The sequence below is a fragment of the Gallinula chloropus genome (assembly GCF_964237585.1).
Source record: "Gallinula chloropus genome assembly, chromosome: 6".
NCBI classification, from domain to species: domain Eukaryota; kingdom Metazoa; phylum Chordata; class Aves; order Gruiformes; family Rallidae; genus Gallinula; species Gallinula chloropus.
The window spans coordinates 32,163,254-32,176,343 of record NC_140091.1 but is presented as its reverse complement, the minus strand read 5'-3'; the positions used below and the strand labels follow the sequence as shown (position 1 = coordinate 32,176,343).

Here is a 13,090-nt window from a genome sequence, read left to right as displayed (position 1 = left end):
AGTCGCTTTTTTTAATATTCAAACTTCCTATCAAACAGATGATTTCATATTATTCCAGAAAAGCATATTCATTTACAGTTTAGTCAAAAAGCATCTTGCTGAAGTATGAGAGGACAGAACTTAATGCAAATCTTACTGCTGACTGTGTCTAGAAAGGCCTTGAAGCACTCAACAATAATTAAAATTTGTGACTGGATTTCCTGCATATTTTCATTCAAACCATATTTTTTAGGAGATATCCATGGCTTTTAATTCACTAATTATTTTGATTCTTTCTTAAAAGCAAAACCAAAATCTCCCCCCACCCATCACCTACAGAAGGACTTCTTCCAGGCTGAAGCTCAGTTACCAAATTTTTTCCAGCCCAGAGAAATCAGTCAGAAGTCACATCAGATCATTAAGACTTACAGATCTTAAACAAATTTGATCCAATTTTCTGAATGCTCTTGAATAAATGTTTTTACTGGAGAAAATTAATATGAAGTAGTGCAGAACAGCTAGCTCAATTTTTCCATTCTTTGTGTCAACCCATCCTACCAGTGTAAGAATTTCTAGACCATAGAACAAAAACACTGGACACTGTCAGAACTAGTACTAAACTTTACAAAAACAGTGTTAAAAATACAACTATTCTCATACCACGTGAAGTCCATTATATAGTGCTAGGACACTAGCATGCTTGTTTTTTCTACCAGTGACAGATCTCTCAAACATTTAGAGTGAGAATTATTACCCATTTTAGTTTGCATGACAGACAATAGATTCTGAATGGGCCACACTTTGTACCACAGTAAAACCAAATGCAAGCACTAGCAGTTACAAGGAAAAAGCAGAGAAGAGAAAAAAAATACCTTTAAAAACCTTGAACAAACACAATTTTAGACAAAATTAACTTCCTGTTTAAACTTACTCGTCTCCTTTGTCCACTGTACACAGTCACCATCCTTTCCACAAAAAACTAATGCATGTGCTCACATTTAAGACAGTAGTTAATTTTAATTTGTGGAGGCTACTTATGCATATACCAAAAAAATTTAGTTGTTTTTACAGGTCAAAACCCAAGCTATCTGGATTTCAAGTGTCATATCTTTTTGTTCAACAACTCAGAAGTCTGTGTTTAAAAAAGCATGAAAAAGAAAGGAAGACCTTACTTCATATCAGAATAATAGAACAGAGCACAGAGACCGTACAGTTTTACAGTGTGGGTGCTCTGATTTCTGCTGCTCACCACATGTCATTACAGTATTCTTCCAGTCTTTTATGACCAAATGCATAACTGCCTTGATTTGTAAACAGTGTTTCACCAACTATTGCCTGACAGCATTCTGTTTGCTTGCAAAAGGAGAGAAATGTGAGTATTTCCAGGAGATACAGATGTAGTAGGAATCAGTAGCCAGCATTAGAGAGCTGCAAATCCACATCTGATTTCAGTTACTGTAGCTGACCTCAATACTGCAAAGTGCTTTCCCTTTCACCAAACCTCTACACAGCCACTAACAAAATAGTTTGTTTCCTCAGCACTTGCCAATAAAGAAACAAACCCCAAAAGCTACAAGCTGCAATCTAGCTCTGAAATTCATGACCTATACAGATGGGTGAACACAGTGATACTGAAATATATTTGGGTTTTTTCTCTTAAAGTCAATAGAGAGTAGTTTGAGGGAAAAATCTAAAACTTAGTTACACAATACGAAAAGAGGATTTAAAATGGTGTTAGCACCACCTCAAGTAGAAGTTAGAAGATACAGTACAAGACCTTGAAAAGATTAGTGTGTCACCAAGTGACAATGAATCAGTCAAAAATAAGATGAAAATGTCTCAAATCCAGTAGTGCTTTATCCTTCTGCTTTGTCTTTATTATAAAAACAAAACCAAAATGTTTACATGTATCTTGTAAGAGGGGTATTCTGATTTCCTCCTAGCCCTGAGCAATATTTGCTGAAGCTGTCTTTAAATGCAATACCAGCTGAAGACCTAAGCCGATTAAGGCTTTTTGAGGTCACTGAGCTAGATGAAAGTAGATCAGTTTCCCAGTGATCACTTCATGTAAACATACCTCAGTATTCTGCAAAGAATCTGACAAACCCACAGCTTCTACTGAAAAATCACCTATATTTTCCAAATAACTTCAGATATCAAATTAGTGATCTTGTTAAAATAGTCTAAGCTATTGGATCATTAGATGACCAATAAATTCTCAATTGAAGCTACTCAAATGGAGATGACCTATACTACAGAAGTTATATAATAGTTCAATTCCAGGCTCCAAGAATAAATTCAAAGTCAGTAAGTACTGTATACCAATTATTAGTATCTCAAATTATTTCCTTCTTAGAGGGAAGGGTTGTATTTTTCATTGTAGACACTAAAGATGTGGAAGGAGTGCAAACTTTCTTTACAGTGTAGCTCACCACCAAGCAGATACAGTACCTAAGGCAGTGCTACTGCCTCTATCACAGGTTCATTTACCTAAGGCTCTGTAACATGCCTCATTTTGCATCAAGGATGTCTCAAATATCTTGAGCTGACAGGGAGAAAAATCTCGAAGGCTCTGGAAGCCCAGCAAAGGAGGAATAAATTATTTCCTCCCCATTCGCAGGTAATCTAGACTGTCACACTGCAGGCCCTCATCAGATATACTTGCCCTCCTCTCAGCCCCAGTAATTCTTAAGCTCCTTATGGACCTATTCCAGCCTCTTCCTACAAATTCAATTCCCAAATATCCTCTCTAGTGATCAAATTCACATCTCTTACCTAGCATCCTATCTTGTCAGAATTCCTCAGTTTATTTCCTCACTCCCCTTTGCCTCACCATCCATACTGCTTGATTACAGAGCCTTCCTGCCCAGCAGGACAAGCTATACCTTGAGTAGTAGGATCGGCTTAGGCTCTAATCCAGTGCCGAGACCTGACATACTCCAAAACAGCTCCAAAAGCAACTTAAGTGCTTTCTAACCCCATGCCATATAAGAAAGAATGCTCAAGAGACCATGTCTAATTGACACTATATTCCTTCTAGAAACAGCAAAGCTCTGATCAAGAAGTTTCCCACTCATTCTCTAAAATAGCTAAAGCTTTTGTTTGTTGTAACATGAAACATACCAAAACCCAAACCCACCAGAGAAAACCCACCAGATAAAACTGCACAGAAACCTCTCTACACAACACCACCCCACCCCCCAAAAACCACAACATCCCAAAAAAGCTTTAGCCAATCATTTCTCTCTCAGCAACCCAGGGCTTGAAATGCAGACAAAGACTGCAGAGGAGTTACATTTCAGAAGACTGCCTACCCTATACATGTATTGTCCTCTTCTCCTGAAGCTGACAAAAGGAGTGAAGCAATTGTACTTTGCAACCATTTGACAGCCCAGACTGCAAAGCCAGAGAAGTCCCTTTGCTGGACATGGCCTTCAATTTTTTCAGTTAATATTCTCTCAACTGGTAAACATAAAACGTTTTTGTATAGAATTTTTCTGAAGGAAGCTTTATATTTCTATTTCTTGTATTTTTAATCCTTCCTTTGCTGACCCCAGAGTAGCTAACCACCAACACCATGTCTGTGTTCAGAATAACAGAATAAATAGCTTGCTTCAAGGAACTTCTTGTAGCAATTTCCCAGTAGCTGAACTTTCTGTAAATGGGAAAGACCAATATTGTTATTTCAGCCTGGGAAGAGATCAGGAACCAAAGAATCTAAAAGGTTAAGAAAGCTATACATCATTCTTGAACTTAGTTCATCCCTCCTGTTTTTTATATAGGATTTGGAGATGTTAAAACACACTGACATTTAAAATAACTGAAGGGGGGAGACAGTATGTACTATACTAAGTATCTTTCATCATTGGCTGAAAAAATATGGGAATCTGCAGCTCAGTAAACTTTTTGGGCTTTGGGGAACTATTGATGACCAGGTGAACGTACAAACTCTCTGCCATAAAAGCTATCACTGATTCCACACCTTTATTTAAAAAAAAGGTGTTAGTTTAAGATTTCAAAGTCAAACTGGTCTTTAAACCTACCATCCCAACAGCTTCTATGGTATCTGGCCCCTGTGCAAGGTATGAGAAGAGAGATACTATGATGTTCCTTTGCTGAGTGGATGTAGAATCAGAAGAATTTGATACAGACAAGGTAAGTCTATATCAATGCATTGGCTGACAGTGAACATGACTTTGAAACAGGAGTGTGACCTTGCAGTTGCCTTTTATTGTCACTGTTTGCATAAGAATAGTGTGAGGTATTTTCATCCATGAGCACAAGGGCTTCTCACAGTCCACACCATGAAAAAAATCTGGAAGCCTATATGGATAGGTAAGACAGCTAAAACTTCAGATTCAATTTCCATACAACCTTAGTAAGAGAATAGAGGCAGAATGGTAGAAGTTACGTACGATTCATTGAAAACAGAGGCAAAGCAATTTAGTAGCTGGAAAAAACATAAAACCCATTTCACTGATGTTAAGTCTAGCTGGTTAGGTACTAGGTCATTCTATGGGTTTGAATTACTTGCAAATGGTAAACCAGGATAAACCATGAAGAAAAATTTTAATTGCCAAGTCCCATACATACTAAAAAATAGTTTCTAAACTTAAGAGCTGGTAAGACTGGGAGTGTTACTTAAAACTTAATCAATATAGCTTTGTTAATCTACCACAGAGCAAGCAATCCCACAGAAGTATAAAACATTTTTTTTTCTAGACATCAGTCATTTTGATACAATGTCTCTGTCAGACATAAACCCTATTTCTGGGAAGGCAATCTGAAAATTTTGTATTTAGCAAACTCCAAACCACAAGAGGTAAGCCCATTTCTCATGTTCACATACCTAAATGGAAGATATGGTGGATTAGATCCAGACAGAAGTGTTCTGTAAGCTTCTTCTGGGGTTTTCTTCAAGTATATCACCTAAATGGGGTAGGGAGGAAAGGAAAAACAAAAGCCCTGAGCCTGAAGAGTCATAACCACATGTACACTTTCCCCATCCCTCTAAACATTTACGAACATATGCTAGACTCCTTTATGACCAACTTCTACAACATTTATAGATCAGAAAACACTTACCTACACAAAGTAAGATTCAGAAATCAACAGAAATGGACATTTTTGTTTTATATCATTCCCTCCCCCCTTAAAAAACACATATTGCTGCAACTAAGAGACTAAGACAGACTCAACATTGTACTAAGATGAAAAATAGGCAGCTATACCAGGATTTCTCTGTCCAGCTTCAGATGAATCAAAACCAATTATCACAGCATCTGACAAAGGAAACATGTCTCCACCACAGCTTAATGGAAGACTTTCCAACACAAATACTTTTTCATTGCTAACTGTCAATTTTAAACTACAAACAAAAACATCCAACAAGCTGAAGTTGTTATTATAAGACCAATACATAGTTACTGTAACACCTTAACCAAGGCTCATTAAACACTACCAGCTCAACTGAATTACTTAAGTAGAATACAACCACACACTGTTGTATTTCAGTTCCTAGTTGTACAGTAAAGCTTGTCCTAACATAAATTTAACTTGGAATACATATTAAGCAAGTGCATTATTTAAAAATTATTTAATCCAGTTTCAAGTGGCATAGTTCATATGCACAAACACGTTTGTAAACAAACCCACATAGTTTTGAGCCATTTCCCCCCAACTCACCTCACAACCAGCAACTACATGGCTACTTTTTAGCTCTATGCACACTTAGGTGTTGACTATGAAGTATCCTGAGAGGATTTTTAACCAAGACATAGGCTAGCTCCTGATCTAAAAGCTTTATTCAACTTCCAAGCCTGAGCACATTAGAATCTAAGTGGTGATCGCTCCCAAAATATTTGCAACGTGCTCTATGTCTAGAATCATATCTCAGGTTATTGGGATTCTCAGTATTCTGCAAGATGCCAACATGGTAGGTAGATTCTCTTGCTTTTCTTCCTCAAGCAAGGAGAGGGCAGATGGAAGAAACAAGATAGAATAAAACAACAAAAAGCTGACTCAGGTAAAACAGCCTTCACCACGACACAATGAAAAGAGGTTCTAGAAACATCTCTGCTTTTCTACTATGACCTATTTCACTGCTTTGAACAACTGGTCTAACTTTGGACCAAAACCCTCTAGACAAACTGATTTGCCTTCAGAAGATCAGTTCCCTGACAGAGCTTATTTCAGTCTCAACCCCCTCATGGTCACACTGATAGCTTAAATCAGAATAATCAGTACCCCAAAAGAGGACAAACCCCCACATACTTTCAAATGTTAACTCTCAATACTGCAGTGGTGTCAATAGTGCTGTTTCATTTAGCAAGTGCCCAAAATATGTGTTTCTTAAAGTTAGTGTCACTGTATTTGCCCAAATTCCATATTCCACACCCCCCTTGCCCCACCTGTGAAAGCAAAGGTTTCCTGAAACCTCCCACCATAAAAAACCAGGCACAATTTCTATATGAAAACGATTTGATTTATTCTAGGTTATCAGAACAACTGCAATGCTTTGTTGTTGGGGTCAAACCAGTAATAATTAAAACAGACTCAAATATTTACTTAATGGATATATTCACTTAGTTTAAAAAGGAGAGGGATCCATCTCTCTTCATTTTTAAGCTGTAACAACTTGTCTATGGAAACGATTGCTAGCTAATGGTACCAATGTCATACTTCAATTCTTGCACTGAAGGTTCTGCTCCTGAACTAAAAGGTTCTTTCAGTCTGTGAAAGAAGCCTCCTTTATAGTCCTCTCACCACAAAGGTTCTACATTTAAGAACAATGCAACCTGTGCAATAGATTTCAGGGGGCAAGGCATATTTCAGAAAAATACTGGGTTTATTCATGGCCATTAATGTCAATAATCATGTCAATTAGCTTACATGCAAAGTGTAAACTCCTGCTTATAGTCAAAACTTAAGAGGGTAGTTTAGAGGACTTCAGAGGTAGGTTTCCACCTTACACAATAGAAAGTCAGAAGTGTGAAGTATGGGCAAATCTGTCCTACATTGATGTTTTCCCAATGCTGCAGTTGCCAATTCACAGAAGTCGCTGTACTTTAAAAATGTCATGTATGCATGTCTGCGTAGAGACAGCTTTGAACACTGCTAGTTGTCTGTCCACAAAGCTCATAAAAGCTCACAATAAAGACAGCAGGATGTAAACATGCAAAAGATATTAAGAACACAAATGAAAGGAGGAGAGGGAAAGAAACACTGAACAGAGCTCCTGAAAAAAGTATCATAGATGTCAAGAATAATGCAATAACTTGGAGGAAAGTGAATGAAATGGAGAAGGGAAGACTAAAGTAGAGATCTTTAGTAATTAGTGATGTTCATTAAGAAAACCCAGGAGATCATTTTCTGACTCATCTTCTGACTGAAACTTAGGTTTTTTTAATCCAATATGATGAATCTTCAGAATGTTTTCATTCTGCCACATACATAAGTGGGAAAAAACCCAACATAACCACAAACCAGAATACAAAGAGCTTAGAGTGAATAGCTTGCATAAATTGAACTTGTATCTAAGAAATAATGCAAGTAAAAGCCTTTTATAAAAAGTCAATTTCCTCATAGCAATTATTCTTTTCCAAAAGTTGTTTTACAAGGAATAAGGTTCTACTTCTTTTCCGCACTGTCACTACTCATTCTGCAGCACTGCTACCTGTAAAGAACAAATTCAGCAAATATTGAAAACTGCCAAATATTTTCTTCTTTGATATTTTCATTCTTATATTCTCAGCTTCCTGAATAATTACATGGTTGAAAGCAAAAGCTCTCCACAGTTGGGATACTATGCAGGTAAACGACTGGTAACTGACCACATACACTGCCAAGAAAAGAAGTCATACTGTAAGTCATAGAAAGTTTGCAGAACAAAAAGAGAAATAGTATTTTAAACAAGTCCACCTTAACACTCATCCACAACATTTCAAATGCAATTTGGATTAATCTTGTTCCCACCTGCACCAGCCATTTTCAAATCAGAAGTATATGAAACAGATCTACTCTGAAGTTGCTAAATTATCACAAGAATTCCATGAAGCCAGTCTAACACAATCTGAAAAACAGCACTGCTTGAAACAAAAGAGGCTGTACGTGCTGCAGTAACTGAAAAGCCTTTGAGCTTGCAGACCCCCTAAGGGAGGGATTATGGATATAAGCAGTAGCGTGATATACTTCGATTGCAAGAGAACAAACTCTTAAGGCTTCAGGTAGGACTAAGAAGTTTATACTTTTAAATTAGGGAAGATGAACCCCTGCAAGCAGATGACCAAACATGCCATAGTAGTTTACTATTACCTAATCATTTGCTGTGATAAAATTACAAGCTTAAGAACTCACCTTATTTCAATTACAGAAATCTAACAAAAGCTATTATTACCAAAATACACACTTGTATTATACTTTGTGTAATTGAGAAAAAGAAGTACAACCAGCACACCTTCTCTCTCCAAGGAAAAAGAGCTCACAGAATCTCTTCTCATATTTAACCACAGTAGGAAAGCATTACATTTCACCAGGACTGCTCAAGTCAGGTTTGGGTCCACTCATCAAGTTTTGGTCTTTGAATAGCTGCAAGAGGTAATTACTATTTCTCTGTGACAAGGGTAGAACTAAAGTTCTTGGTTTACTAGGAGGAGTAAGTGCTGTACATACATGTTCTCTGTCCCCACCGCCGTCTTCCCTAAAAGTACAAAACCAGTCCAAGGTATAACCAGACTATCTCTGTGTTCTCCCCCAGGGAATACAAACCTTGCTAGGTAACAGTACACAACCAAGCAGAGGGTGATATTCAAGACCTGTCTGTGCCTATCTGTGCAATTGTCCTAAGGAACCTGCTTTGGCAGGGGGCTGGGCTCAATGATCTTAAGGTCTCTTCCAACCCCTACGATTCTGTGATTCTTGTTTTCCCACCATAAAAAACCCCACAACAAATACCTTCAGAATATGCAAAGAGAGACCCAGCCCCCAATTCATCCATATATTGTCAGAGAGGAGAAAGATGCAGTCTCCTCCACTATTTCTCCAAGAATATGTTCTCAGATGACAAGCAGGGAGATCCTACAATCATTTAAGTATAATTCAGTTAAGCCTACTGCCTCTCACCCTTCTCCCCAGCCAAGACAAAAACTACTAGTGGCAAGTTGAGTCAAACCAGGCTACTTTAGCTTTTGATGTGCACTTCTAATACTATTTTAAAATTCTTTTTAAAGACTTTAAACAAAAAAAAAAAAATACAAACCCACTATTGTGGAAGACTACATAAACCCCCTAACAACCAAAATGTCTCCAAACAGATGAAAAGAAAAGCAAAGCAATACTGGCTTCAAAGTATTCTCTATGGCACCTGTATAACCTAGCAGCAACCTGTTTCTGACAGCACTGCAGTCTGTGTTGTATTCTTGGCCATTTAGGAGGAACCCTGAACTTCCCTAAGATCAGAGAAGTCTGCATGTTCTTCTGTTCTTATAATACTTGACTTTTTTTTTTTCTCTGAATCTGAATTTTATGACAAAAAGTAATCTTTACAGAGTGCTTATGACAATAATTTAGCAACTAAGTGCCATTAACCCAGATGTACTGAAAGTCCCTTGTAAAAACTGAAATTCAGAAAACACATCTTCCCCAAGATGCAATTTAAAAGCAGGCAACCTACTAAATTTTAGGACTTAAATTTCGCTTAAACTTCCCTCTCAATAAAATTTTTTGATAGTTGATAGGGTATTTCAGTTCATTGTGTCTATGAAGCTGTTTAATGGAACAATCCAAGCTGCATAATCACCACTGGAAACCCATTCCTAGAACCTGATCCACTGTTTTCCACGTTTCATTTTACACTTTTAATATTTTAACACCAGGACAAGTAGAACAAAGCCTTTTCAATTAACTTTCACATACTGGTAGAGTTCATAGCTAGAAGACGACTTCCTGGGCTCAAAAAGCTTGCATAATCAAAGGCAACACAAAATCTAGAAGACCTTAAATCAAAGAGTATGTATGTTTCTTTCACAAGATGGATATTCAAATTGTAATACATCAAATTGCCAATTACAGACAGTTCTTTTTCTGAAGAATATGATCAGATTCATTTAAGACAGGAACCACCCTCTATCACATTACCCAAGAGTATACATCTACTCCATCTGACTGAATATTTATAAAGTAAAACACCCAAAAAATGAGTGTGAAATGAATGCCTGAATTATAAGAGCTAAGATTCTGAAGTTAAACAAAAATCAGATTAGCTAGAGCATAACTTTTCAGAATAGATATTCATTTTATGAATTTACTGACATTACTATCAATCTTCATAGGTGTTCAATGAACTCCCCTAATACTTGCAAGTTTAGGAATACACACCTATGGAAGTAATTCTGGGATGACATACTGAGTACTTTTGTGGAAACTCTTTTCCTGTACTAAACTGAGATGAACTGGAAAGCGATTATAAGGTGTATTTAACAAGAGAATGAATGTTTTTTCTAGTGATAACACTGTATTAATAAAGTATTATACTCGGTACATAGTAACTTTGATACTCAGAAGATACTGAAAAGATTTACTAGACAGAATAACAGAATGCAGATGTGTATCACTTGCATATGCTAGCAATTAGGAGCTAAGCAGGTTAAAACAGGCAAGGCAAGGGCTCCTGCATGCAGCTACTGCTCTCCCTGCAGCATGTGCTCTTATCCCTAGCTTTAGCTGCTGAGAAGCTCCTTCAAATAAGGACTACTAAACATACCAGATTGGTCCCATGTTTAAGTCTTAAATACCATAAATATTGCATGGTCTTATTTAGCTGATCAGTCCTCTGCTTGAAGTTCCCTTGCACCCTGTATACCTCCTTACCTTTCTGTTACTACGACCTGGCTTTACAAGAAGGTCTCTCCATGATCAGTAGCACTCTCTCCTCAGGACTACCTAATACTGGTAAGGGCCTTCTAGCCCTTATCCAGAGAATAGCTACTTAGTTGTGATAGCCATATAACAAGGACCAGACAAGGGGAGTAAAAAGATTATCTCATCCCCTTCAAAATGCCAGTGTCCTACCCAAGGCTTCTAAGATGTATCAGAAGGTGAAGGCAGGATCAGACAAGGGCAATCCAGTGAAGGCAATTAGATGCTGTAAGCTGGGTACGTGCTAGATGAGTGTTCTCTAGCAACAGGCTTAGACAAGCTTTAAAACATGAAGTGAATCTTTCTCAACAGAAGCAGAGATACAATGATGCAAACAGACACCAAAAATGTCTGAATGGAATGATTAGTTTCCTTCCAAATTATAGTGTGGGAATCATTACTGAAAATGCTACAATATAGACATTTTAGATCTGAAGGGACAGAAAAACTTACCGAGTTGTACTATTAAATTTGTAGGTTTCTTAAACAGAATATAAAATACAGAATTGGAAATTAATTCCATCATTAGACCTGTACAGCCAAAAACACTACGTTTAGAGAATTCCTACTCTAACCTGGTTCTTACTATTCCTTTTACAGAGTTATTCCATCAGTTCTACTCCAAAGATTTAAAAATCTAACCCAGAGATTTTTAAAATTTTAGCTTATTCCCATTTTTTCCCCCTACCTTTGAACAGAACTTCTGTCTCAAGAGCATTTACACACTATTCCCCTACTTGCAATACAACATTTTGCTTTATTACAAGAATCTGCACACTAACTTCTTCAAATATCATCTGCATTTACTGAGCTTTGTTTTCAGCATGACAGGCCTGAACGAAATACTCCAACCTTCACACAGTATAAAGCCTGATCTAAGAGAGACGTGCAGAACTCAGCTGACCATGTGAATGTCAGCTCAGGACCAGCAGTTTGCTAGTTTCAATACTTTATAAGTTGAAAACATGCTATTGCAAAGTGAGTTTTACACAAGAGTGTTCCATTTCTAGACAGTAGAGCGAGAAAGTGCAATTGAAGTTTGAGCTACATTGTTATGAAGACACATCAATGGCTGTGCAAGTGCCAGCTTGGGACTATCAAAAACTAGTGTGATATATTAAGAGATCAGGCTTGTGTAACTAAGGTGTATTGCATATTATCTGTAGTATTAGAAGGCTGAAACACCTTAAGTTTTCTATTACTCCAAATAGGTTATTAACTGAGGAGAGAAACCCATGCAATAATCACTAAGCCTCTGGTCTAGTAACTTTAAAGAAAGGGTATGAGAAGCTGCTTTCTCCTCCCCAGCATGAATCTCAATACTGTCACAAGCAGGAATTGATCCTAAGACAGCCAAGTTGAGATGAATGTGTGGTTGGCGTTTTTGACACTCAAGAAAATGGGATCCTATGGGAAACACATACGATCCACTCCTGGTGTAGGAAAGCAAACAGAGTTCAGTGCCAAAGACAGGGCTTCCCCAAGACTCATACAGCAGAATTTTCAGACAGTTTTCAGAACCAACAACCGACAGTCTGCCTGCCTCCCTCAAGGACAACCCTTGAAATACTGTTTTACACATGCCAGGTATCTCTTAAGGAAGAGGTATCCATGTGATAAATAATACTTACAGCATATGCACCTATTAGAAATGCTGCATTTGCTCTTTTCCGCTGGTCAAAACTGGTATAGTACACTATCTTCTTTCTTGATAGACTGAAATACTGTTGAAAAAGGTCAAAATAGAAACAGCATATTTAATGAAGAATATACTTCTCAAACACTTTAAAAAGCCACTTTTCCAAAACTGAAAAATAAGTCAGAAAAAGTCTTAGATTCTCATAATTACAGGAGGAAAAAAATTACTGATACCATGAACATTCTTCTTACATTATAGGTAAGTGTACAGAAACAGCTCTTAGTTTGCTGCACAAAAATATCCTATAAAATGCAGTTAAACTAAAGTGTTCAATATAGAATCCTGGAATTTTTTTCCCCCATGTTTAAATATTTTAACAATAGCTTATGAACACTGATTAAAGACATTGAAGTTTCAGACTAAAACACCCTCTTATACATTAAATCTCTTTAGTACATAATTCTGTGAAGAAGACAATAGAAAAACTGAAGCAATCAATCTTCCAGGCATTTTATAAGTTAAACACCACTCTTCCACTGTACCACCTAAAAATGGGGT

At 37.2% G+C, this 13,090-nt stretch overlaps 1 protein-coding gene across 1 annotated transcript in view; it reads right to left on the bottom strand.

Moving 5' to 3' along the window:
- CDC14A (cell division cycle 14A) overlaps positions 1-13,090 on the bottom strand; it is a gene marked incomplete at both ends in the record, with an annotated part of 51,360 nt that overhangs the window by 19,862 nt on the left and 18,408 nt on the right. Inside the window, 2 exons of the mRNA XM_084265903.1 lie at positions 4,829-4,908; positions 12,525-12,617. Coding sequence (XP_084122029.1) covers positions 4,829-4,908; positions 12,525-12,617 — 173 coding nt within the window. The remainder of the gene's footprint in view (positions 1-4,828; positions 4,909-12,524; positions 12,618-13,090) is intronic.